We start from the raw sequence: 24,754 nt of genomic DNA, 5'->3' as shown, positions 1-24,754 counted from the left end.
TATATATCCTAATTGTTAATTGTGCTCTGAATATCTGTAAAACTCTGCAAACAATAGCAGGAATGTAAACACTTCAGGAGTTTGTTGGGAGCAGTGGTGGTTTTAATTTTATGCCCACTGACCTGGAACTCAACTGTTGGAGAAAATAGGGCAGATTGACATGAAAGGCCAAATTGCTGTTGACGGTTTTGAGGAATTAAGCAAATCAGGACCTCTTCCACGACCGATATATTTGTAATCTGCATAATCAGATCCTTTGATTGCACACATCAATCTTATTTCAGGGCGTAGGGTTCTCTGTATTTTCTGTTAGACAAAACCCCAACTCAAAATTGGACTTTTTTGTTATTAAGGAGACCCTTGGGGGCTAGCTGGGTATGGCTTTGACATTTCCATGGCATTTTCCAACTCTTGCTTGCCTTTCGATCCTCCTCGACTGCCGGATGATCCCCAGCATGACCCCTCCTTTTGGGTATTTTCTTTTGACATATTCCAAACAATTTAGTTTCTGCGAAATTCTTACCACCGTCACCTCTGAGTGTTTTTTGTTTGACGCTGTGAAATGCTGATGGGTTAAAATGGTAGATTGGGAAAGGAGCCTGTGAATGGGAGGCCAGGAACTCTCTAAAAGCATAAGCGTGGGGTGGCACACGCTGAGAGCCTTGATGTAATATTGGTGGTACGGTGCCAACTTTCATCAGAGGAGGTGCAGGATGGGTGCATTCACCAGGAAACCTGTGAACCAATGAAGCCATCACAGAATAAAGAAGCTGGGTTAAAATAGATTTGACACAATTAGGCCATGTTAGATTTCTATGTGATGTTGATGAGTGCACAGTCAGATCAGAGGATCTTACATGCAAAGGTTCACACTCATGAGACAGGTGAAATCTGTGTGTGTGCGTGTGTGTGTGTGTGTGAGAGTGGGGGACTTCATGTGTGTGTGTGTCCTTTAAATAAAGATTTTATGAAAGGTTTACAAGATTTTTTGATAGGCTGGCTTACCACTATTAACTCAGCACTTTGTAAGATGGGGAAAAAATCAAGTTAAATCCGGAGCAGAGTTTCATATTCAGTTATGCTTTCAGTGAGACTCTTCAGTTCTGGCTGCTAAATCTTGTTGAAGTAACACATTTTCAATCTAGAGGAGTGAAGTATTATTCAGGGCAGCTCTGTTCTGAATAATATTTACTCCTCTTGGTTGGGATTAAGTCTTATTTTCAAGTGTTTTTCCTCTGTGAAATCCAACCTTGTGTCCTTTTTTTGAGAATAAAACTAGCCAACAGCACATGCGGGTCTTAATACATTAGAATATTACTAAACAATTTATATATTGCAGCAATTTATTTTAAAATGTGATGTTCTCATATATTTATTAGATTTATTAAACATAAATATACACTTCATACATGTTTGTCTACTTATTTTGAGGACTACGGTTTACAGCTATTCACATTATGTATCTAATGTAAAATTTGAATATTATTTAACACTCATCATTTCAAAGTATGTAAGGGTATAACATGTACAACCATAGGGAGGACGGTTAAGTAGCCTGCATGGTTTCTCTCCACAAGAAATTTACTGTGTGTTTTTTCTTAGTCTGCACATGTGAAATTGAGTGAAAGGAAAAAATGTGGAAGAAACACACATTATTATCTGCCCATCCAGCCCGAACAATACAGATGGGCAGTAAATAATGCAAAAGTACTTATGTGTTTATCTTATACAGAACATGAACACTGATTATATTAGGCCTACATTTATGTAAAAAAAAAATGCTGTTATGTTATCTTATTTAATAATATTATCTGACAAATATAATTTAGTTTTTTCATTATTTGTAAGTCTTAACCATCAAACTAAAAAACCATCAAACTTTTCTTTATTGAACTACTGGAAACAAATGCTTTTCAACATTACTGTATTCATTTATTTTTTTGATGAATTGTTTTTGGAGTCTTTGTTCGCCACCTGCTAGTCTGTCATATTTTTTTTGCAGCCACAGAAGACTCTGTAATTCTGTTTTCTCCCTAACAACACCAGCAGTTTTTGTACAGTCAGATTTACAGCAAAAACGTTTGTGACAGCTTTCAACTAAGATGTAAAGCTACATATGCGACCTTAACCTTTAAAATGTTAAGTCCTCCTCATTGATCCTCAAAGGAAGCAGATAATGCTCTCCCCTGTTTAACCATTGGTCAGGTTTTTGCAGCTGATTGATTGGCCTTTTGTTTTGCAGCCAGAAAAGAAATCACAAAGCCGGCGCTTGAAAAGACACAGGATCCCATCAATCTTTGAGTGAACATTGGTGCATATATCACAGCAGCAGCTGACATTCACACTGGAAAGCCTCTAATAGTTCCTCTGGACATGCATCTCACATTCATTCATCATACAACATACATGAGCGGAGGGAGCATCCGCTGACAACATGCAATATACATTTCTAGCGTTCCAGTTTTGCCAATAATGGCTTTTCGTGTTTGTGGATCATTGATATCAAGGAAGGATATCGAAATATTCCACATACTTAGGTGTTTAAATTTTCGGGAGGCAAATAATTGCGTGTTGCAGTGATGTCTGAGATCTTCACAAGTTCAAAATTCAGACGTGCAGCATTTATATTCCAAGTTTGCATGTTTCCCAATGCATGTGTTGGCCTTATACATCTTTATTCTATTAATCTTTAAATTGTCCTGTGGCTCTCTGGCTAAGTCACCCTGGAAGTGCACTCGCACGACTTGTTGTTCCAAGGCAACATGACCGATCTCGTCGCCTGTTCGTGCACATTGGCCTTTCGTAACAGTTTGCACTCAGTGTGAGTGGCGCTCGCCAAACAGAGCTGCAAGGTAGTGACTGAAAGCATGTCCATTTTTACAGGTTTTAAGGGTGGTTTAAGGAAATGCTTAGTTGCTAAATGTTTGACAATAGGCCATACCTTTCGGTTAGAGTTGTATTCGGAATGTACTTCCTCTTCAAACTCTTCTGCTACTATTGGTCTTAGGGGGCTTTTATCAGCAGTTCAGAGTAAATTATCTAATGTTCAAAATAAGAACAGCTTCAGTTTGTTTCCTAGTTTTCCCTCACTCACTTTTAGCTACAGCTACGCTCTGCAGGAAGAATAATCACTATTGTGGTAGAGACTAATGGGGATCCTTAAATAAACAAATATTCATACCCCTGCAAATTCATTCAATCAAGAAGTTTGTTTCTGATAGGAATTTAGACAGACATATCTTAAAAGATAATAAAATAAATAATAAAAAAAAGTTTACATTTGAAATAATCACTTTGTTTGTATGTACCTTTTGTAAAATATCATATCTTAAAAGATATGTATGCCTCTTTCTACAATAAAAAATGACAATACTTATTGCTAATGCAGCAGCTAAACAATTTCTTTAAATGCTGCCACGGTTTCTTTGCATATTTTCTCTGGCGTTTTGACAATTTATCCTTGTGAGGAGCTTTAAGCCTTTGAGGTTGGAAAGCCTCCTCACCTCCACCCTCATCTTCACCTCCCTCCATGTTTTTTTTTTTTTTATTTATCTTTAAATCAAATCTAAGTCAGCATTATGGTTGGGCTGCTCCAAAACATTGCCTGCAGTTAGATAAAACTTAGTATAAGTAAATGATTACTTTATAGCTTCAGTGGAAAAAAATCAATATGCCTGGCTTTGATGCTTGTTTTTTTCATGCATTTTTTCTGCTGAGCACATCTTCAACCAACACTGTACACTTTTTCAAGTTGACGCGCGGCTTCCATGGCTCAGCAGATGACAGCTCAGACTTCTCCCCCTTTTTTTTTGTGACACTGTCAAATTTTGCACTTGTGGCTTTTAATTTGTCACACTAACTTAAGAGAGCACGATAGTCTCACCCTTGGGACGTTTTGTTGTTTATCACTTAGAATGAAATAACAGCCTTGTCAAAGCATTTTTTTTTTCACCAGTGACATATGTCTTTTCAAAAGCAGAGCTGAAAAGGCACAAAAAGAAGGGAACTTCAGAAAACAAAACAAAAAACATGCAGTGGGGAGAAAAGAAATACTGGCTTGTTTTGATTTTTATGTCAACACATATTTTACCAGCTTTGAATTAAATATTGGCCACCATATGAACCCATGTAAATTTCCTTTTATATTTAGATATATTTGTTGCTAGCATTCAGAGATGGACTTTAGAAGCTTTTCTAGCCTTAGTTATGAAGAAAATAACTCAGACCATGTCACCGTCATGTGCTTAATTGTATATTTGGTTGTTGGTTGATTCAGGAGAGGAGGATAAAAAACTCGCAAGTAGAAAAGTATTCAGATATTCCTTTTTTTTCCTGATTTGCTATGCATTCACGGCCCTGCTATTGTTCCCTGCAACTGAATAATAAAGCAAAAAACAATAGTCGTGATGAATGGGCCAGTGTGTACACAACCAGTATGCATATACCTAATTACCATGAACATGAATTCCCATGCAAATTAGGGATCACAACGGCTTTTTTGTATGCCAAGCTGTACTGACCAGGGACTTGGCCAGGTAAAACATAAACAGCCACTTTTTTTCTGCAGGCAGGCTGGAATTGTGTAGCTTTAATGTATTATTATTTTTTGGCTTGTTTGTTTTTTGTTTGTAGCTTTAGTTTAATTAGGAAGAGAACATTGAAATGGAACAAAAAATTAAAAAAAAGATAAAAACAAAAATCTCTTTTACATGATTGTCCTCGGCTATACAGGAACAAAACAAGATAGACGAGATAATTTCAACCAGTTTAGGATTCAGTTAAGTAATAAGAATCAACCTTTTCATCAAATTGAATGGTGAAGTGTCAATAGAGCAATGAATGGGCCATTGATGCACCCTGGGGGGCAGTTGTTCACTTTCAGCAGGACAACAACCATATAGTTAGAACTACAATGTGAATCCAGTCAAAATCCAGACCTAAATTCAGTTGAGAATCTGTGCCAAGACTTGGACATTGAAGTTCCCAGACACTCTATCCTACCTGGTTAGTTGGGCAAACTTCAAACTTACAATATTCATGGCGTAGCTGTGGAAAACTGGTAGAGATGTGCATTAACCACTCTGTAGATGTAAATGGAGCAAAGGGTGATTTCACTATGTGTTGACTGGGAACTGAATGCATTCCACATATTGTTAAAAAACAGAAATCCGTGGGTTCCTTTCCTTCCACTACATGATTACAGACTGAGCTCAGTTAGTCCATTACGTCACATCCTTAAAATTGGAGGCTTGGGGTCGTAATGTGAAGGAGTTCGAGGAATGTGAATATTTTTACAAAGCATTGTATGGTGTCAAAGATTTTGTTTTTGTTGGTATTTCTAATCAATGGGAAGAAAAGGACTAAGCATCCTGACATAAGATATTTCCATGACCACTCAAATGTTTGAAAGGTTAATCTCAATTGTAAATGTTCATGTTTAAATGTGTCATTAAGTTTGAACTTAAATGGCTAAAACCATTTTGACAGCAACGGTTCCCTTCTTCCAGAATGATGCCACAAGCTCGGCACGGCCAGTCTTTGAAGTTTTCTTCTCTTCTTTATTGAAGAAAGACATTTTTTGATCTGACGCATCAGCACATTTTCATTTTCAGGTCCTTCTGGGGCTGCTTTACAGCACTGTGATCCTAACTGGGTCATTCCAGGACTTTTACAGACTCTTCCTGAAACCACTCCTGTGTTCTTTTGCCAGACGTTTTAAGGAACTCTCAAAGGGTTTTCCATCCCCTCCTATATATTTCTGCCTCTCCCCCTTTCATCCCAGTTCAATTACCTAATGTACAAAAAGGTATTCCATTGTATTATGTGATGACATTAAGGGGTTGCTCTGAAGGGCCTTATTTTCTGAACACAAGTGGGTGGGAAGTGTGTGCACATAGTGGCACATTCTCTTCATTTGCAAAGAGGATTTTGCTTTTTGTGTTCCGATGTTCCCAGAAGAGCCTTTTGGCACCTGAGTGGCTTTGTGGATTTTATTTATTGAAGGGGAATAGTTTCTGTCTTGCAGATAAGTGCAATAAATGCCGTATTGCAAATGGCTGCCGATATAAATCTACTAAGCCGCTGACTAGGCTGTTTTTCAAAGGGATTATTTCTCTTTTTCTATTTTTACTTCAAAAAGTAAGTTCCATGTAGCATACATGTAAAATAGAATTTTTGGGTTTGACTAAGCAGTCTGAGGATGAGTAAAGCTCAGGTGTTAAATATTACATTGCAGTTGCACATGACATAGGTAAGAAACATCAAACTAAGTGGTCAAAATTGTCTTTGGTCTATAATTTTTGTCTTCTTTTTCACAATTATAACAGTGAAGCACTACTAAAATTGGGATTCCTTTATGATCCATAAAAAGCAATTTATACAAGCATCCACTCTCACACCAAACAGAATTTTTTAGTAACCTTTGTAGCCATCCTTAACCTGTTGGATATTTTTCCAACCCGTTTTCTACTTGCATGTAAACTTACAGGGTCTTTCTGAATACATTTATGTGTACAAACTTACTTTAAATGAGTTTTCAAAGCTCATGAAATATTATGTGCTTTTCTCTTATGTGGCTCTTAAATTACTGTCTGGATGAGGTCGTCTGCATTTTTACTCGTTTTATTCTCGCGCGGAGCTCATAATGAAACACAATGCACTCTGACAGAGTAAATACATTACCTAGTTGCAGTATGGTTTTGTAGACTTAGTAAATGAGAATGTGATAAATGAAACTCATTACGTGTCTGCGTTTTCTTCCGCTCCTGCACAGGTCCTTGTCACCCAAACCCCTGCCACAACAGAGGAACGTGTGAGATCAGCGAGACTTACAGAGGCGATACGTTCATCGGCTACGTGTGCAAGTGTCCACAAGGCTTTAGTGGAGTTCACTGCCAGCACAGTGAGTGTGTTCTATCTTTAACATCTGAACTCAATTTGGCATGATCAACAATTGAATAAAGAAAAGCAGCTTGTTCGTAGAGATTCAGATAACTTCTGCTTTCCCTGCACCAAGGCGCACCAGAAAATATATTGCAGTTTTTCTTTTTGATCGGATTTTTCTACACAGTGAATTACCGTGTGCTGTGGATAATTTTGAGAGGTCAGTCTTAGCAGAACATGAGGTTGGTTTAAGAAAAAGGAAAGCTGAAAAGCTGAGCTCGCTTTTCTTTTTTTAAGAATCAGACTAAGTTGGATTTTTTGAAGTAGTGCTAGGACTATAATAAAAAAAATATGTGTGCCTCAGTAACTTGTTGAAAATATATTTTGACTACAAGAACAAAATGTTCTGATGTAAAAAAAGCAGATGTGAAGTTAATTGAGTTTGGAAGATATTCTTATTAATAGCAGCTACACTGTCTAAAGTTAGTCAGGCTCGCCGAAGGTTATGTAATCACACAGTTATTTCACTTCATGTTTTTCACAGTTTCATGTATACATCTGTGCTCACAGTTTTTATTTTTTTTAACGTCTTTTGTGTGTAAAAGACTGGGTACGGTTGGTGTGTGGGAGGCCATAAATAAATAAAAGGTGATTGTCAGTCTGTTGTTGCTTTATTTTACTGTGTTGAATCATTTTCCAGATGGAACCAGATGGTTTCCTCAGTACATAATGTCCATTTTATGCTGCTGCCCTTCTTTTCTGTAGTCTGATTGTTTACCGAGTGTGTTCAGGTTTGGTAGCTGTGGCTTGATGATGTGCTGGGTTACATTCACTAGTTGATGGAGGTGATGGCAGCTGGAAAGCTTGACAACAATTAATTCTGTAATTAGTTTCCCCACATTACTTGTAGACAAAAAAAAAGCATCTCTGCTTGTATAGATTCATCCTTTTCAGCTCCTTAGCATGTAGAGCCTTTCCCATATTTTTAATTGCTAAATTTCATTTGTTGTTATTTGGTTGAATAATAATTGTGAAGTAAAAAAAACAAAAAAAAAAACATGGGCTTCAATTATTTATTTATTTATTTTTTTACAAATACTTGATTCCAACTGTGTGTAATTTAACCTCACTATTCTCTAAAGAAATAACCATCACAAGTTGTTTTTGCATTCCATCAACTCTCGCAGCTTCAATTCTGTAAAAAGGCTGCAAAACAAATTTTAACAACAAATGAAAGACGTGTCAACTCCATCCACTGATCCATTATGTGTACTTGCTTAAGCCGACTCAGGGTCATGGGAAAAGGTTAATGCTAATCTCCTGCAGTCAGTGGGTGAGAGACAACATGCACCCTGGAGGGGTCACCAATGAGTCAGTAACAGGGCCGGCACATATGACAAACAGGACCAACCATCCTTTACTCCCACATGCAGCGGAAGAACAAGCAAACCATGCATAGGAATGCAAATGTATATTATGTAAGGAAATAAAATCCTCAGCTCAAAGGATAATCAACAAACTTACTCGCAAAATATAATACGCAATATGGAGCTTACATTATTAATGCATTGTATAATTTTGAAACCATGTATTTGACTGTGTCTATGTGCGATACAAGCCACCGTCTTGTAAATAGGCCAGGTTTTCTGGCTTCCCCATCTGCTTGTGTGCTTCGATGAGCATCACAGAAGTTTGAATAACACAGTCGTCTTTCCCTGCAGGTGCACTTTTACAGTGTGCAGTGGGTTGAGGGTTTCATGGTGCAAACTTTGTGCTCAGATGTGTGCTTATTTGTTTAATAGGATATGAGAAATAAGCACAGAGATAAGGGGAGAAAGAGGTTCTCAAAACATCAGCTGGAATAGTTAATGCAAAATGAGAACCAGTCTCTTACAGTAGTGTTCTTAGTCGTTACGTATTTTCACATCACATTTATCTTTCGTATTCAATTTCAGGGGACAAAATATAAAATAGGAGACACTGTATAAGCTGCATGTCATTGTCTTTATTTACACCTCAAACTGTGGGAAATTGGCTAGTGCATCATAATTCATTTATTGCTTCCTATTAAGCCCTAAGGGTGATGAAAAACTGATTTGATGTGGGCTGAACACACATTAATGTCTGCCAATTTCCCTCATGGTCTTTACAGTTAAATGAGAGCCAGTGTGCCTGAAAACTTTAATAACCAAATCTGTGTCAGGGTAATTCCTACCAATAAATTATCGGGGCATTAGAATTATTGTTTCTCCTGGAACAGTGGCTCTCAGTCCCTGTCCTCAGATCCATTGCCCTTCATGTTTTAGATGTGTCCTTGCTCCAGCTCACCTGATTCGAGTTATTCTGTTGCCTCCTCAGCGTGGCATCAAGTGCTGCAGAAGCCTGTTGATCCCCTATTCATTTAAATCAGGTGTGTGGCAGCAGGGGAACACCCAAAACACGCATTGGGTCCTGAGAGCCAGCATTAAGAATCGTGGTCCTCGTAGACAGGTGAGCAGCCTCTGCATGGTCTGGTGCTGGTAGACCATGCAGAATGAATGGATGCATGACTATTCTTGTTATTTAGTTTTAAGGTCTTTGGTGGCGCTGAAATTTTATTTAGGAGTATCTAAGTAAAAAGGGACTGAATACATATTCACTGCACACTTTTCAGAGTATCATTTGTAAAATAAAAAAAAACTAAACTCATCCTTCCACTTCATAAATATGCACCACTTTGAGTTGGTCCATTACATGAAAGCTCAATAAAATTGTGTTCATGCATTTGGTTGTAATGTGACAGAAAGTTTGATAGCATTTGGAAGGCACCTGTATAGAGAGATAAAGAAGAGTCAGGCACTTGCAAGGCGGAACAATAATGATGGGTTTTCAGTCAGACTGAGATCTAGAATATCCGGAATTGTGTGGATTTTCAAATCTTTTTGCTATAAATTATCGTCAAAGTTACAATCATGCTTGTGAAAACCGGGGTTAACGAGTTAGTGTCACTGCTTGAGCCATGATTATCACCAAGTCATTTATCTTTCGAATGGCGTGGCGTCATGTCCCCGTGGTGACAAGAGAACAAGTGTGCCGTTATTGGGCGAGTAGCCAAACGCTGTAATGAGCTGTCACAGTGTGAAGATTGGGACTGATTGCCTCAGACGTCATGAGGTTGCAGATCATTTTTCGGGGACGCGTTTTCAGTCTGTCAAGGGCAAATGCTTTGTAAGCTGCTGGAGATGTAGTTTTTCCCAGGCAATTTTTTCTTTTTTTTTTGTGCTCCCATCTTACTACAAGAAACAGTTTGATGTTTTGATGGATATAAACAGGATTGATGTGATGTGGTTTGCCTGATTCCCTTTGGTTTATTTGTGATCCCTACTATAAATCATCGGATAAATTTTACACTTGTTTTGGTTGTTTTCAAAACATTTAGCTTAAAAGCAGAAAACAAAAGCAGAAAACAAAAAAACAGAAATAGTCTGGTTAAATCTGCTCATGGAAGACAATTACTCACCTTCTTCCTCAATATTTCTCCAACCTTTCTTCTCCAGCAAGTTCTTTGAACAGATTCCATCTTGGCTGTCGATCAATGTGCCTTGAAACAGCCCAGCAAGCAAGATTGATTAAGGCTAAATGTAGGATGTGTGAAGTGCTTTCTTTTTAGCTTTGCCCCCCTATTTGATCCTGGATTGACAGTCGATATCATGCTGCCTGATTAGTCCTGTTGCTTGGACAGGGATTTTTGTCACATGGAAAATCAGCTCCAGTTTTATTTCTCATGTGAAAGCATTGAGAAATCATAACTGATATTCAGTCCAGCTGGGGCAGACTATGGACTGACTTTCATCAGGCTGGAAGAAAGAAAGTGACTCGATAAAGACTTGCTGTGTGCTTGTTTTCTTGTGCCCTGTTTAGCACTGCATCACCGAAGTGCTTAGTGTACGTCACACCTTCACAGAAGGAATAAAATGGTGACTCCATTTTCTTTTCTGGCAAATTTGATTCCCTCTTTTGCCCTCCAAGTCTCTCTGTGTATACTGTTTTTTAATAAAACAAGAATACACAACCCTAGAACCCAAGGCTACACTGAAACCCAAGTGTTGAAACCTATGCATATTTTAGTCCTTAAAGCTGCAGTAGGGAGTTTATATAGTTTTTATAGTTAGTACATAGTGACAGTTTTGACAGTCATGTAATATGTATATTTAATCAAAGTTACCTACTACAGCTTTAAACATCTGACATTAGTAAAACACTGCTTGTAGGAACCCTTTCAGAAACACTCATTTCCTTTACCTGCAACAGAAAGCCAAGGGGGTTTCAGCACCAAAAACAGTCACTTCTCAAACCTGCCACTGCATCACAGGAGGTGATGCTGCACACTAACTGCACATATACAGCATTTTGTGATTGCAAAGAAGGAAGGGAGAGAGACTTTGTTAGCAGGCAACAGGACGATGCAGTCTCAGAGGAAAGGGAGTATTTTTGGGGTTTGCTGATTATACTTCCTCTCTCCATGATTGAGGTGTTTGGGGTTTTTCTCGCACTGTGAAGCAGTTCTGTTAGTCAATCTAGCCAAGATCGCGATGAAGCATGAAGTGCTTGTTCTTCTACTGCTGTTGCTTTTCAGTGTTAATGGCATATCACAGACCTTTAAAAATCAGATGCAGGCCTGAAAAACCTTGTCAAGGTATTCGAATCTTGAGATTTTTCTAATATTTTCACATTACAGCAACACATATCTTTTATTTTTCTTTGGCTTTCATATGATAAAAGGAAAAAAAAATGAAGATAAGTTGTCATCAGATCTCTATACAGAAGAAAACTGAAAAATGTGGCTACAGTCATTCTGCTGGGAGCTCTAAATTCAGCTCTACATCCTGAAACATAATGTGTGCAAAGCTATAAGGGACATCAGATGAACCAGGAGTCAGTACTGATCAACCTCATCGGTGTTGTCAGCACATCAAGCTGTAGATATATTTATTTGTGGATGTAGATGAATAAATGTAAAAAAAAAGTTTTAAAAAAGGATTTCTAGTTGAAATGCTGAAAATGCATAAAGTACAAACACTTTACATGTCACAAAAATGCAATTCTTAAGTGTTCCTTGTCACTGACAGATCGTCCTGTAGTACTGCATAAGAATAACTTCACTTAGTTCAAAATAATTCTTCATAAGAAAATTGACTTGGGCATAATGAAATGAGATGTTCATAGCGTATTTAGCCTTTAAAACATGTCCAGTTATATTTTTAATGTTCTTTGATTTTATCCATTCATTCATCTTACCTTGAGAGATATTTAACTGTAACTTTCAGCTTCTTGAAGGACTTTTTCAGTAAGTTCTTTGTCTTTTTATCCATTTTGTTTGTATTCTGCTTCAAATTGTGCGCTCCCTGTTTACAGTCGGTTTATAGTCAGTATTACTTTTATGGACAGTGATTTAAGAAGAGAAAAAAGGCTGAGCCTGTACATCTGCGATGATGAATGTGATGAGATTGAACATTTAGACCCACAATAGAGTTTGTATTGGTGCGCCTAAGAAATGAAGTTAGGTTCGTCAGTGCAGTAAACAAACAATTCTCTAAATCACTTCTAAGGACACACACAAAGAACATCTCTTACAAAACAAAAACAAAGGAATCTATACCATATATTTCAAGGAGACCTATAGAAATGATCCTTGAAATATATTTCTCAGATGAAAATATTCAGAAAAATGAGTTTAATAACGCAGCCTCATTCAGACCTTTTATAGTTTCTGTCTGTAACAAAAAGCCTGTTGTCTTTCGGTGCCGATGAAAACGTCAAGGTGAAATAAATTCAGAACCTGAAGATTAATCTAGTACATGTATTGATTCTTTCTAACAAATCTGAGTGGCTTTCACACAACAGCTCTATTCCTACTGAATAATCCTCATTGCACTCTATCTTTTAAATGTGAAGAGAAAAAAGGGGACGTTTCACAGTAAATGTTCCTGGATACAAATTCACCACACCATTTAAATTTTTATTTGCAAATAAGTTTTTTTAACAATTTCTTTCCACTTCACAGATTGGCAAGACTGTGTTTATCTGTCGCATAAATGCATGTATTGACATTTGGAGTTTTGACATGGCTAAATATTAAAACTATATCAAGTGCATTGAATGATTTTTAAGAAACTTTACATAACAAAAGTTTGCATGCCATCAGTAATGATAAAATTAAACCTTTTTTAGTGAAAGTTTAACAGATTAAAGACATGCAAGCGGAAAACCTGCTACTTTCAGCATTTGGCCTATACAATTCCTGTATTTTCAGTACTGAATCTTCCAAATTGCTGCTGTGCCCGCACTGTGGTGTTCTTATTTATCTCCACTGAGAAGCCTCTAAAAGTGGTGCCGCTATTTAGTATATAGCCCCAAGGGAAAGTTACTCATTTGCTCAAATCCACAAAATTGCCTGGATAATACGAGCAGTTATGCTAAATTCTGATTAAGAGGATATTTCCTCTTCAAGTTTTCGAAAACATTATAGTCCTGGAGCAAGCTTAGCTTAATGGATTATGATAGATTTACGTATAAGTTAAGTCGGCAGAAAAGTTTAAGGACAAACTCTGTGAAGTCCTTTTTTTTAATGGAGAAAAGTTAAACTGTCCTCCGAACAAACAGAAGCACTGGTTTATTCATGGTGCCTGAGGTTTGCACTTGCAGGTATGAATTTGTTTCATTTCACCAGCCTCTGGGTTACAAGAGTTGATAAGTTTTGCTGCAATTATGCTAATCTCCATGGCAGTCGTGTTTTTGGTGTATAAATTAGCAGGAATAACTTTTTAGCTGAAGTCTGTTCACTTAGTATAAATTGGTCTCTGCTCAAATGTAGTCAGATACTTAACATATTTTTTTGTCATATTTTAATTTAAAAAGTTGTAACGGCATAGCAATAAAGCGAATACATCACTGTGTCGGTTTGGATGATGCGCTGAAGAGCCTGGGATTTTGCTCACAGATCTAAAAGTGTCCCAGCGCCATGGGGTTGCCTCAGATCGAGGTCGAACACTTTGCCTCAGGGCTCTCCCTGCTTTTTATATTGGTGTGATGCCAAGCTGTGTAGTGAATGCAGGACATTTTCAGGGCCGTCTCCACTTTGCATTCATAAGCCCGAGGCCCACCCACTGCTCGCAGTTTGTGGCCACAAAGCTGTATTTACAGGAGGAAATGAATGTCTGTGGGAAGGGTCTGAGACCCAGCAAACATCCAAAGGAGTGACCACAAGCGAGCAACCGAACTGACAGACGTTAAACATCAACAGTCTTTGTGAGAGACGGTGAGTGTGTTTGTGGATCGATGTGGAGAGATGAATATGGCTGGGAGCTATCAGTCATGTTGTTTGAGCTGCTGTACATTTGTTCTCTGATTTTTTCAAAGCATCGCCCACTCATGACTCTGGAAGCAGCGTAGCTCCTCTTTATGCAATGTTTCTCACAGAGAAGTCAGTAAGTGGAACTTAATTATCCCCTTTTATGTCTTCCTTCTGGTTCTAAAACTGCAGAGTGCAAAAATAATAAAAACACAGATGCAGAGCAGAATATAACCTTACCTTATAAAGCATTGTGTGAAAGTATGTAAGAAAAGAAACAAAATGTCAGCATTGAATAGTTTTTGCTGTAGGAATTGCAGCAACATTCTTATCTCCTAAACTTTTTTCAGGTTTTTGTCATATTGAAACTGCAAACAATGTATTTGTGAGGGAATCTTATGTGGTAGAGCAACACAAAGTAACACTTAAAAGTGAATTTTACTGATTTATTTTTTTCAATTCAACCAAGACGTTTGTCTGATAGATCAGGCATCTCTCCAAAGATAAAACAAAACGCAAGGAGCGTTGATTACAGTCCCGGTATGTTAACATTACTTTCAGTAAGAATAAATATCCAACCAGGCATCCATCCATTATCCAATGTGCTTATCTTTGCCGGGTCGCCAGGGGGGCTGGTGCCTACCTCCAGCCAGCTAAAGGTGGGGTTGGTAAAATTATCTGCAGTTACCATTAAAGTTTTACGATGTACACACGTTTTCTATTTTTTTCTTTGAACATATCAAAACCTGATGTCTTTGTTTCTTATTATTTGGCATTGCTTGGTGTTTTTCTGTAAAATCCCAATAAGATACATTTCAGTCATGAAGATGGATTCAGGTTATAATCATCTAGAAATATCTATATAAAAAAAAATTGCTTGTCACCTAGGAAAACATATCCAAGTTGTTTCTGTGCATTTGTGATAAGAAGAAAAAAAAGTCAGTGAGGTATGCATTTGTTTCAGTATTGTTGAGGTTGTGAGGGCGCACTTTGTGTATATTCAAACATTTACAAAAGCTAACAGGGGAGCTCTCATCCACTTTGACTGAGTAATAGACAGTTTTCTGAGCCCCCGAGGCTGACAGGAGCATTTGATAGTGTTGTTTTACTAAAGTCATTTGTTGGAAGCAAAGAGTCCTTTTTACAATATGTTTCGAGCTTACACAAGAAATAAACTGTTGGGCCTCAAGCCATGAAAGACTGACTGCATGAGGCTGGCGTGAAAACTATTAATATCACAGAGAACTGGATGAACCTACTTTCAGTTTTCAACAGGAAGAGGAGGAGTTTCAGGAAGGAAACTATGATGTCATGGGGACCTTATAACCCCGCGACTAGGACAAATATACCCTTTTCACAGCATCACTGCATCAGGAGAGAATCTCCTCTAGTACTGGTCTTTTGTGAGGGTGACATCAGGGAGAACTGAGTGTGTAGGCTCCCCTTTTTCTCACTGGCTTAGAGCAGGCCTGATTCTTGTTCAGGAGCTCAGGATCCATCGATTCAGGTTACTGTTTGTGTATCTGGTACCTACTTCCACCCGAAATAAAAAAAACTTTGATTCTTATTTTATTCAAAATTCTGCAGAAGGAAGCTTGAAATTAGAGGTTCCCCAAAGGTGCTATCAGCAACTCAACACTGGCTGCAAACCCCTGTCCCCCCGATGTATAAGAGAAATCAACCTGACGTTTGAGAGCTGAGAAATGCAGTTTCACCGAGACTGGCCACCTGCCAGCCAGACACCACTGATGCTGCACAAACCAGAGCTAAGAGGATGCCCCAACTTTCCAAGCTGACCTTCCATAGCTGCTGCTAAATGCCCTGTCGGTTTGCTGGACCTGAGCTGAGAAGGAGATGCTGAGTGGCTGCTTTTACCACCAGGCTCTAGTAGGAAACAAACCCCTGACCAAGGGCTACACCTTGTTCAAGACCAGAGCTGAGGCCACCCGGATTCTAAACTAATGATGTCTGTGCAGAAACAATAGCTTAGGAAGATCAGCTCACGTTTTTTTAATTATGTATTTTCATGGTATTTTGGTATTATTTGATGCTTAGAGCTGTTCCAAATGAACAGGCCTCAGCATATTTTTCTTTCTACATAACATAGCCTCAATAACGTTCTAAAATGTCTAATTTTCTTAAAGCTAATGGCAGGTAGACTAAATGTGGCTAAAGCTACAGCATTATAGCTTTTCCCTGTTTGTGCAGTCAGCCATAGAAAATGGCTAACTAATGTTATGTACAGTGCTTTAACCTGCCATTCTGGTATTTTAAAAGATACAATTATTGATAACTGTGGTAACTGATGAATAGATTAAGAATCAGTTTTCCAAATGGTTATTAATTTCTGATTCTGTCAAGAAAATTCATTTCTTAAAGTTCTGTCTTTGCATTATGAAATGGTATTTGAAATACATGCCAAGTGTCAGTTGGTGCAAACGTCTCGTAAATGAGCCTGGTTTCTCAGCATTTATAATTCATAGTGAATTATGACATCATTGCATCATTCTATTGATTTCTATCTTACCTATTTTTTGTATTTTTACTGTTTTGCAAGTTTCATCATTCTTTTCCTGTCGTTAGGTAAGTGTTACTAGCATAACAAGTTTGCTGATTAAAGTGCTTAACTTTCAGGTTGAATTATTTTTATAATAAGCTCTTGTATTTTGAAGATAAGCGTCTCCAGCAAGATAATGAACCGCGTTGTCTTGCTGTTCAAAGAAAACCAGTACTGGATTTATGCTGTCAACTATTATTTTAAAACATAAGCCTTGCCAGGAAGGTATTTGGACAACTGACACTGAATTATTTGGCTATTATTTCCCTGATAATCAGATGGTCCCCCCACTTGGTAATTTTGTAATCTAAATTGCAAGTTTTAATAGTAATTTCCCTAATTAATTGTTTGTAGTTATTGATGACCAAAACCAGACACCAATTGCGGCAGAAGATAGATGTTTGTAGGCTACATCCACAAAAATCATTAGGCTTAGAACCATAAGCCTAATGATTCTAACTTTGCTGAAGTTAGAATCATTAGGCTTATGAGATAACAAATGAATGTTCACAAAATTTAAGTTTTAATTGAAGACTTATTCCTCTGTGAAATAAAATCCCCATGGGAAATTCATGTTTAGTCATGTGTAATAAAGACATTGTGGAATCATACATAAACAGTTTAATATCTCATAAATGTTGGTGCTGTGTTATGAATTTCTTCCACAGCCGAACTAAACACCAGCCCTTTGGATAAAGAAACTGGTTTAATCTCGCCACCCATTCTGTTCTGATTTGTTCAGAATGTGTATCGCTAATCTCAGAGTCCTACTGTGTGGGAAAACTAAGTATTTAGTTTATGTCTTTTACACAAAATGTATTTGTGTCTTAACCTTTTTCAGCTTCTTTGTGCTGCTTTGCTATTTTGCTGTTCTTGAAAAATCCTTTACTCACTCACACATCCACATAGAATAGCTAAAGATTTTATAAATGTAAATGTTGTACTAACTTCATCCCAATATACGATCAACATGAACTGTATATGTGTGTGTGTGATATAAGCATCACAAACACACCTTGTTTATGAGTCAGAACTTGATGTTTCACAAAATCAGCTTAATTTCCTAACAGTTGGATTGGCCCAAGATGCGCTTTTGGGTAAAATAACATATGTGCCAAGATGACAGACTACAAAAAGAACTACACAATACCGCTAAGCCGTTTTTAGTTGGGTTTGCAGGTAACTGCTATAACAAGTGGAGTTTTGATCAGCAGAGGGGTTTGATAATCCTTCAACTCAACTCAGTGGTTTCAAAATGTAACGGCAGGCTAATTTAATTCAGCACATTTGTGGGGTTAGCATGATTCATTTTTAACATATTGGTAATCTGGCATAATTGTGGTATCACGGGGTAGTTTGGCTTGTTGTTGCAGCACTTGTATCTGGCAGTACTTGGCAGAATGGAGATATAAATACACTGTACAATTCAAAGCTTCTTAATTGGATTGACTGCAACCCACTAAAGCTGACATTTTTTTTTTATCTTTAGAGTAAAACATGCAGTTTGAGTGTCTTGTGCTGTAAAAGTTCTCGTGTTTTCAGTGCTTTGCTTAAAGTGAACATAGCTCATCTGTATAGCTGTCAAGGGGCGTCCGTGCAAATGAAATAAGCAGGTGGGTGGAAACATAGTCTTGGAACAACAGAGCAGCAATCCTCAGACGCTGGGCAAATAGATTTCATTACTGTTTACCCATACCAAGAAACCACCAGTGTGTTGACTCCTGTGGTGATCTTAGAGATACGGCACGAAGAGAAAATTCATTGGTTCTCAGATTTACAAGTTCCATTTGGTATGGCTTCTGCTTCTTATTGTCGTGACTCAGATGTTGTTTTCTATGCTGGATGTACAGAAAAAATACACAGTGAAAATTCTTCCCCTTTAACTTTGGAGGCTTGTAAGCCATAACAATATAACATTACAATTGTATGTTTTGAACATTAAAGCTTTTTGTAGGCAACGTGGAGCTTTTGTGTGCTTTCAGGATACAGGCAGGTTCTGTTTAAGAAAGACATACAGAAGGAGGAAGACCCAGTTAAATATTGTTGTTGAAAAGGTGTTCCAAGAAAAGTATCTATTTTCTCAGTTATCCTGCTGCACTTTTTGCCCCATTCCTAGAGTTGTAAACGCCATCTGTCTCTCAGAGGCCAACCATGAAAACAAGCTAAAGTGAAGGTGTTTCAGAGCTCTCTAGGAACCCTACGGACATGAGCATTTACTTCTAGTTTCATGAAGTTAAAATGCTTCATGAAAACGTTTTTATCCACAGCATTTGTTTGCATCATGAAAAATAAGAATGTATAATGAGTTGATAAGACTTTGGCAAGACGTACTTTAGATTTCAAACAAGAAAAACAATTTTTTTTACAATTTTTTTCAAGTTTGAATCCCCAAAACTTCCCAAGTAAAATTGCCCCAAAGCTTAAACAGCTCTATTCCCACTTATTAGCTTAACGAAGCAGCTATTTAGCTCATTTAGCTCATTGCTTATTAATGGTTGACACTAAAGTTTCTTGTGTTGAACAGAAGGTTTCTTCTTTGGAAAACATGGGAGATGAAAAGTCACATATATTGATTAGCAAAAGCTCTTTTTTTTTTTTTTCTTTTGAGCCCACTACTACTCATTCACCTGCTCCATATTTGATGTGTATGCTGTGTAGAGAACGAGCTGTTACCATGGCCTAATTGTGTAAGGTCTTCCGCGGTCATTTTAGCTGTATTGCTACTTCTTGGCCCCTGCAGTAAAGGATGGACCTGTTGGCAGATGGCCAACGCATAAATAGAGATGCGACTCCAAATCCCAGATGGGAGAAAAGAAAACTCTCGCTCAGCCTTGCCCGGGGCTTTTGGCTGTCACTGAAAGTCAAAGCAGAATCCTGGAGAAGGTTCTGCCCGACTACACAGAGCTGCATTAATCCAGCACAACCAGTGTGGATCAATTAGTAATGGTCTGATTTTACCATTGATGTCGTTCTTTTACTGCTGTTTATTGGGTTGATGGTTATTTTAAATGTCTAACATCATATTTGCATTTTGTAAAGAGCCGTTATTATTTTTAGCTTAATGTGTTGTCTTAGATTTAACTGTAATATGACTCTGCATGGGAGGAAAAAATCTAATCTTTTGATAACCCTTTCCTCAAGTATTCATGCGGTGCTCTCTTTTGTTCAGTAGCCACAAGAGAAAGGTCAGGAAGGAAATGTATGAATACAATCTATGTGTAATTGACTTTGTTGAAACCAATCATGCATTGTAATTGGGCAACACAATTCCGTAGAAAACCTTGCATAATTGATTCAGAATCTAACCCATTCTTTTTGTTTTAATAGATATAAATTGTAATGTAAAGTTTTCTTAAGATGTTTAATTGCTTATAAAACTCTTTGTGGCAGCTTAATCCCATATTTCACCCTTGAACATTAATGAAATTATATATTTTTTATTTGATATTAAAGATGTTTTGAGCCTTGCAGTGAGCTTAGAGGACAAATGAATCTCCGTTTTCTACAAACATTGCACATTTTGGCCAGAACAATAATGAAAAAAAAAGGTATCAAAATCTTTCATAGAAAAAAAAGATATTATTGTTGTAGCAGTAAAACTGAACTACAAAGCCAGATGTTAAAACTTGAATCTCACAAATGTGTAATTACCATCAACAAACATGTTAGATGTGTTGTCAGTTTGCCAGTCCTCCAACGTTGGTTCATCTTTGCTAAGCTGCTACTCAGTGGTGATGACATGTGCAGTTAAGGTGACGTAAGACTCTGTGGCAGTAGTACACATTTCAGAGCTTTTCTGCCCACTTTCTTCAGTGATGCCTAGATTGTGCCAATGAATTATGTCAGATATTGAATGCTTTATCTTGGCTTCAAAGTGTGCACCATAATGTTAAAGACCTGTTTCCTTTCAAAACAACATTGGCCCGGTGGTCTTGTGATTACTGATGACTGGTGCCACCAAATATATTTTCTCTTTCCTCTGCATGGAAAATATCACAGATTCAAATTCATATTATGCTAGGTTCCTCCAAGGTTTTTTTTTTTTTTGTGCAGAAGGCACTGGTCATATTTTTTGCTAAGCTGTTTTTTTGTAACTCTGCCATGAACTCACCATGAATTATCTTGGAGCTTGACTTATGGACTTTTTTCAGTTTTTTCCCCCTGGAACATCAGTTAAGCAATTAACTTTAAGGAAACTGAGCTCTGATATTTGTGAATGGATTCAGAATTTGATGAATCTACAAATGCATTTTACTCCCCACCCATATCGCTAATGTTGGAAACCTATGATTAGTTTCAGTGGCAGTAGTTAAAGCTGTATCTGCACCTGTATAAAGTACTTGCATTCCCTACCTCATTACCATTTCAATGAAAAAGTCAGATAATGATTTGTAGTGGTAATTTTATTAGTTTCACTTTTTCTTCTTAGTTTTACTGATTAGTGTTACCGTGCACACAAACAGAAACTGCAAAACAAAAAATGGAAAATAAAATATTGTTGAATTTAGCAAACTGACTGCAAAACATTTTCAAGTTCAAGATTGCCACTAAAGTCCATTAAAGGAGGTTTTTTTTTTATCTCTCATTAGTGTTGAGCTTCATAGATTTTTGTTCATGAATGTCCTACACAGAATAGCTTAGCTTGACAGGGTGGAGCTTTTGATATTACCTTTTTGTTTTGACAAAATGCTCATCTCTGTAGTCGCCACTTTCAACTGTGTTGCTCCATGAACATTTGCCTTAACAGGAGGAAACCTGCCTTATAAGTTAAGAAATCTGTTTCCAAACGGTTCATGCTCTGTTTCTAAGGATTTGCTAAAGTATCTGCAAAACGTTGAGATTAATAAAGCCACACTGACATGTTCTATTTTGTGACTGTAAATACTGTCAGTGTTTGTCATTTTGTATTATTTTTTTTAATTTCATTTCATTGTCAAACACTATTCCCTCATCAGCCGATATTAAAGCAGATAAAGCCTCATAGCAGCAGCCGTCTTCCTGTTTGCCTGTCACCTCCTTACACAATTTACCTGCATGTCATTTAGGCATTACATTTAGGGTGTTTTGGTGACGTTAAGGAGCTTTTGGCTTTGGCTTTGTTGTCTGAGATCCTAATTCCCCTCACACACCTGCTACTGAGCCTCCATCTCTGAGCTTAAAATGACACTTAAGGCTTTCCTCTGAATGTCATTGTGCTCCCAAGCTGAGGGCTCTTCACATTCTGCACATCCCAGCTCTGCCGGATCCCCCAGTCTGCATGATGAGTGTTTTGCTCCTCTGATACTCCAGCCTCTCTGCAATGCATCCTAAGATGTCTTTTCAAGGGCTTCTGGAGTGCCACTGTGAATAACTTCTTGCTAGGCTAATCCCACTTCAGAGAACATGTCCTTGCAATACACCAGTCCTAATCCTACATTCACAACCTCATGCATGCTCACCTCTCTGGAATCATGCAGCATGTGACTCTGTAAAGGTTATATTGTGATTAAAACAATCATTTTTCAATACATCACTAGAGTCAAAGCTCATCCTTAGCCTCGGTGACTATGCTGGACCTCACATATATCAGTGTGATAACATAGTTTCGGGATGTGAAGTTACGTGACTCCATCAGAGCCCAGAAACAAACCCTGTCTTATGAGATGATAGCCGCTTCAGTGACATGGGAAATAGCAAGGGAGAACTGACAAGCGTGGGTTGTCAGTGAAGACAGACACTTCCTTGTTGTTTCTTCTATATTTGACTCAACCTGTCGAGACAGGGCATGTGTCGACCTCATATTGTGAGGACTAGACACATTTCACTGCTCCAGGACCTGTCAAACAAAACATCTGAGGCTGGTTGACCAGAAGATGCACTTTTGAGAACAAGTCAACACCTCAGAGTTCAGTAGCTTTACAGATCTTTTCAGCATAAAGTTATATCCATCTTAGACGAGGTGTGCTGACAATACTGGATGTTCAAGGCTTATAAATTGCAGACTAAACCCACCATGAGTTTCCAGTTATGAAATTTAAACTAAGAGGAGCAACACATTCAACATACTGTGATTAAAGCCAGTGGGAAACACATTGTTTTATCTGTAAAGTCAAAACTGTTTTCTTTGCACACACTGATGTGTTTTGTTTATCAGTGTTTAAAACTAAGTGTGAAGAATGAGGAATGTCAACAGTATAAACAGGAATACCAGGCCAGACCAAACACTTCTACCATGACACGGTAATATTTTTGTCTATATTCATTTCAGTACTCCTTACTGCATTGAGAAAGTAATTCATTCATTTCATAGACTTCCACTGCATACGATTTATTATGTCTGTCCTCTAACCTCCGAGGCCGAAAGCGAACAAACAGCATTACGATGACCAGTGGACAAACCAGACAAATCATGAATAAAATCCTGGAGAAATATAAAGGAGGGTTCTAAAACAATATTTCAAGATTTGAGCATCTGATGTAGCACTGTTGAACTTGACATCTAAAAATGTAAAGTGTAAGGGACAGCTGGATAACGGCGAAAACACGGCCATCCATTTTTAGAGTGACAGACTGGGCAAGCAGAGTATTAATCACCCAAGTGGCCAAGTAGCCCACGGCAACTCTGGAAGAGTTACAAAAAAAAAAACTACAGTTCAGATTGAAAATTGGTTGACAGGACAACTGTTAGACATACTACCAATATATTTATGGAAGAGGGGCAAAAAAGTCATTTCTAAAAGAAAGCCATAATATGTCCTCTTTGCTGTTTTGCAAACCATGTAAGGGACACATCGAAATGCTGCGATATTTCAAATGTTGCTATTTGTAGTAATATTGAAGACATAACAAATATTATGTCATTAGGTTATGTGGCAGAAAATAATAACAAATCCTGTTTAGTGTTTCAAATCATCCATTTGAGTCTCTTGATTCATTTATATGGTGACCCCATCAATGCAGTTTTCTTGGCTTCTGTCTGGTTGCCATTTGAATCACTGTCCATCAAAATGCTCAGTCTGTCAGTACTGGCAAAACTTTAAATATTATTTTAAAAAAACAGATGATTACTTCCAATGATGCATAGCTGTTGGGATTAATTACACAATAGACATAAAAATCTATTGATACCTACTGACATAGGGTTGAATTGGAATGATCAAAAGGCAAATAAATCAATCTGCTTTTTAATGGAAAAAGAAAAAAAAAGATTGAACTCCCCTGGAGATAATTATGCATCAGTACATAAAATATATCAATATAAGTGTCTGTAATTCTCTGACTTATACTCTGTACTATCTCTAAATTGTACGGCAGAATGTTTTGTCAAAGAATAAAATGGTCTTTATTGAGCTTTACCCGGCCTCTGAGTGTAATTTAATGAATGAAGTGGCTGCGATGTAGAAGCAATACTGCAGGGACGCTACCTTTCATTTAGCTAATTAAGTTTGGGGGCTTTATGAGTGTGAGAGGATTACAAGCTATTAGCTGGTATTTATTTCAAACACTTGTGTGATTTATGGTATTGTTTGGGGCTGTTTAGACTTTCCAAAGCAATTACATGAATCTGCATATATTCCAATTAAAACGGATCTAAATAAAACCCAGCTTTGAACATTACAATTGCTTTGTCCATCCACGGTGGATGGAGACGGATGGAGATTGTCCTTACTGCGCTTTAGAGTAACCTTCAGCCACCCCCCACTTCCCACCATTAAACACAATGCCTTTACAGGTGAATGAAGTGGAAATCTAATTTGTTGGTCTTTGTGTTTGTGTGCCAGTGGCAGGTGCAGGAGCCGAGGAGGTTAGCACACCGGTGACCCCCTCCCTTTGCAACCCTTTTTTCCTGCCGCTCCCCGGACACAGCACAGTCAATTTAGCTCTCGCTGCAAAAGATACTTCTTGACATACAGGACAATTCATTGCTTTCATTATTGCTCAATTGAGACATTTGAGGTGCAGCAGAGGAGTAAATCCAGGTAACAGGCCAATACAGAGAATTGATG

At 37.8% G+C, this 24,754-nt stretch overlaps 1 protein-coding gene across 2 annotated transcripts in view; it reads left to right on the top strand.

The window, feature by feature from the left end:
• The window catches only part of edil3a (EGF-like repeats and discoidin I-like domains 3a), a 265,981-nt gene that overhangs the window by 160,011 nt on the left and 81,216 nt on the right, over positions 1-24,754 (top strand). For both annotated transcript variants that reach the window (XM_008418884.2, XM_008418883.2), the window contains one exon: positions 6,773-6,901. In XM_008418884.2, the coding sequence (XP_008417106.2) occupies positions 6,773-6,901 (129 nt within the window). The remainder of the gene's footprint in view (positions 1-6,772; positions 6,902-24,754) is intronic.

Source organism: Poecilia reticulata, linkage group LG9 (assembly GCF_000633615.1).
Source record: "Poecilia reticulata strain Guanapo linkage group LG9, Guppy_female_1.0+MT, whole genome shotgun sequence".
Taxonomy (NCBI): domain Eukaryota; kingdom Metazoa; phylum Chordata; class Actinopteri; order Cyprinodontiformes; family Poeciliidae; genus Poecilia; species Poecilia reticulata.
Note: the sequence above shows the minus strand (reverse complement) of the source record. Positions and strands in the feature narration are given on the sequence as shown.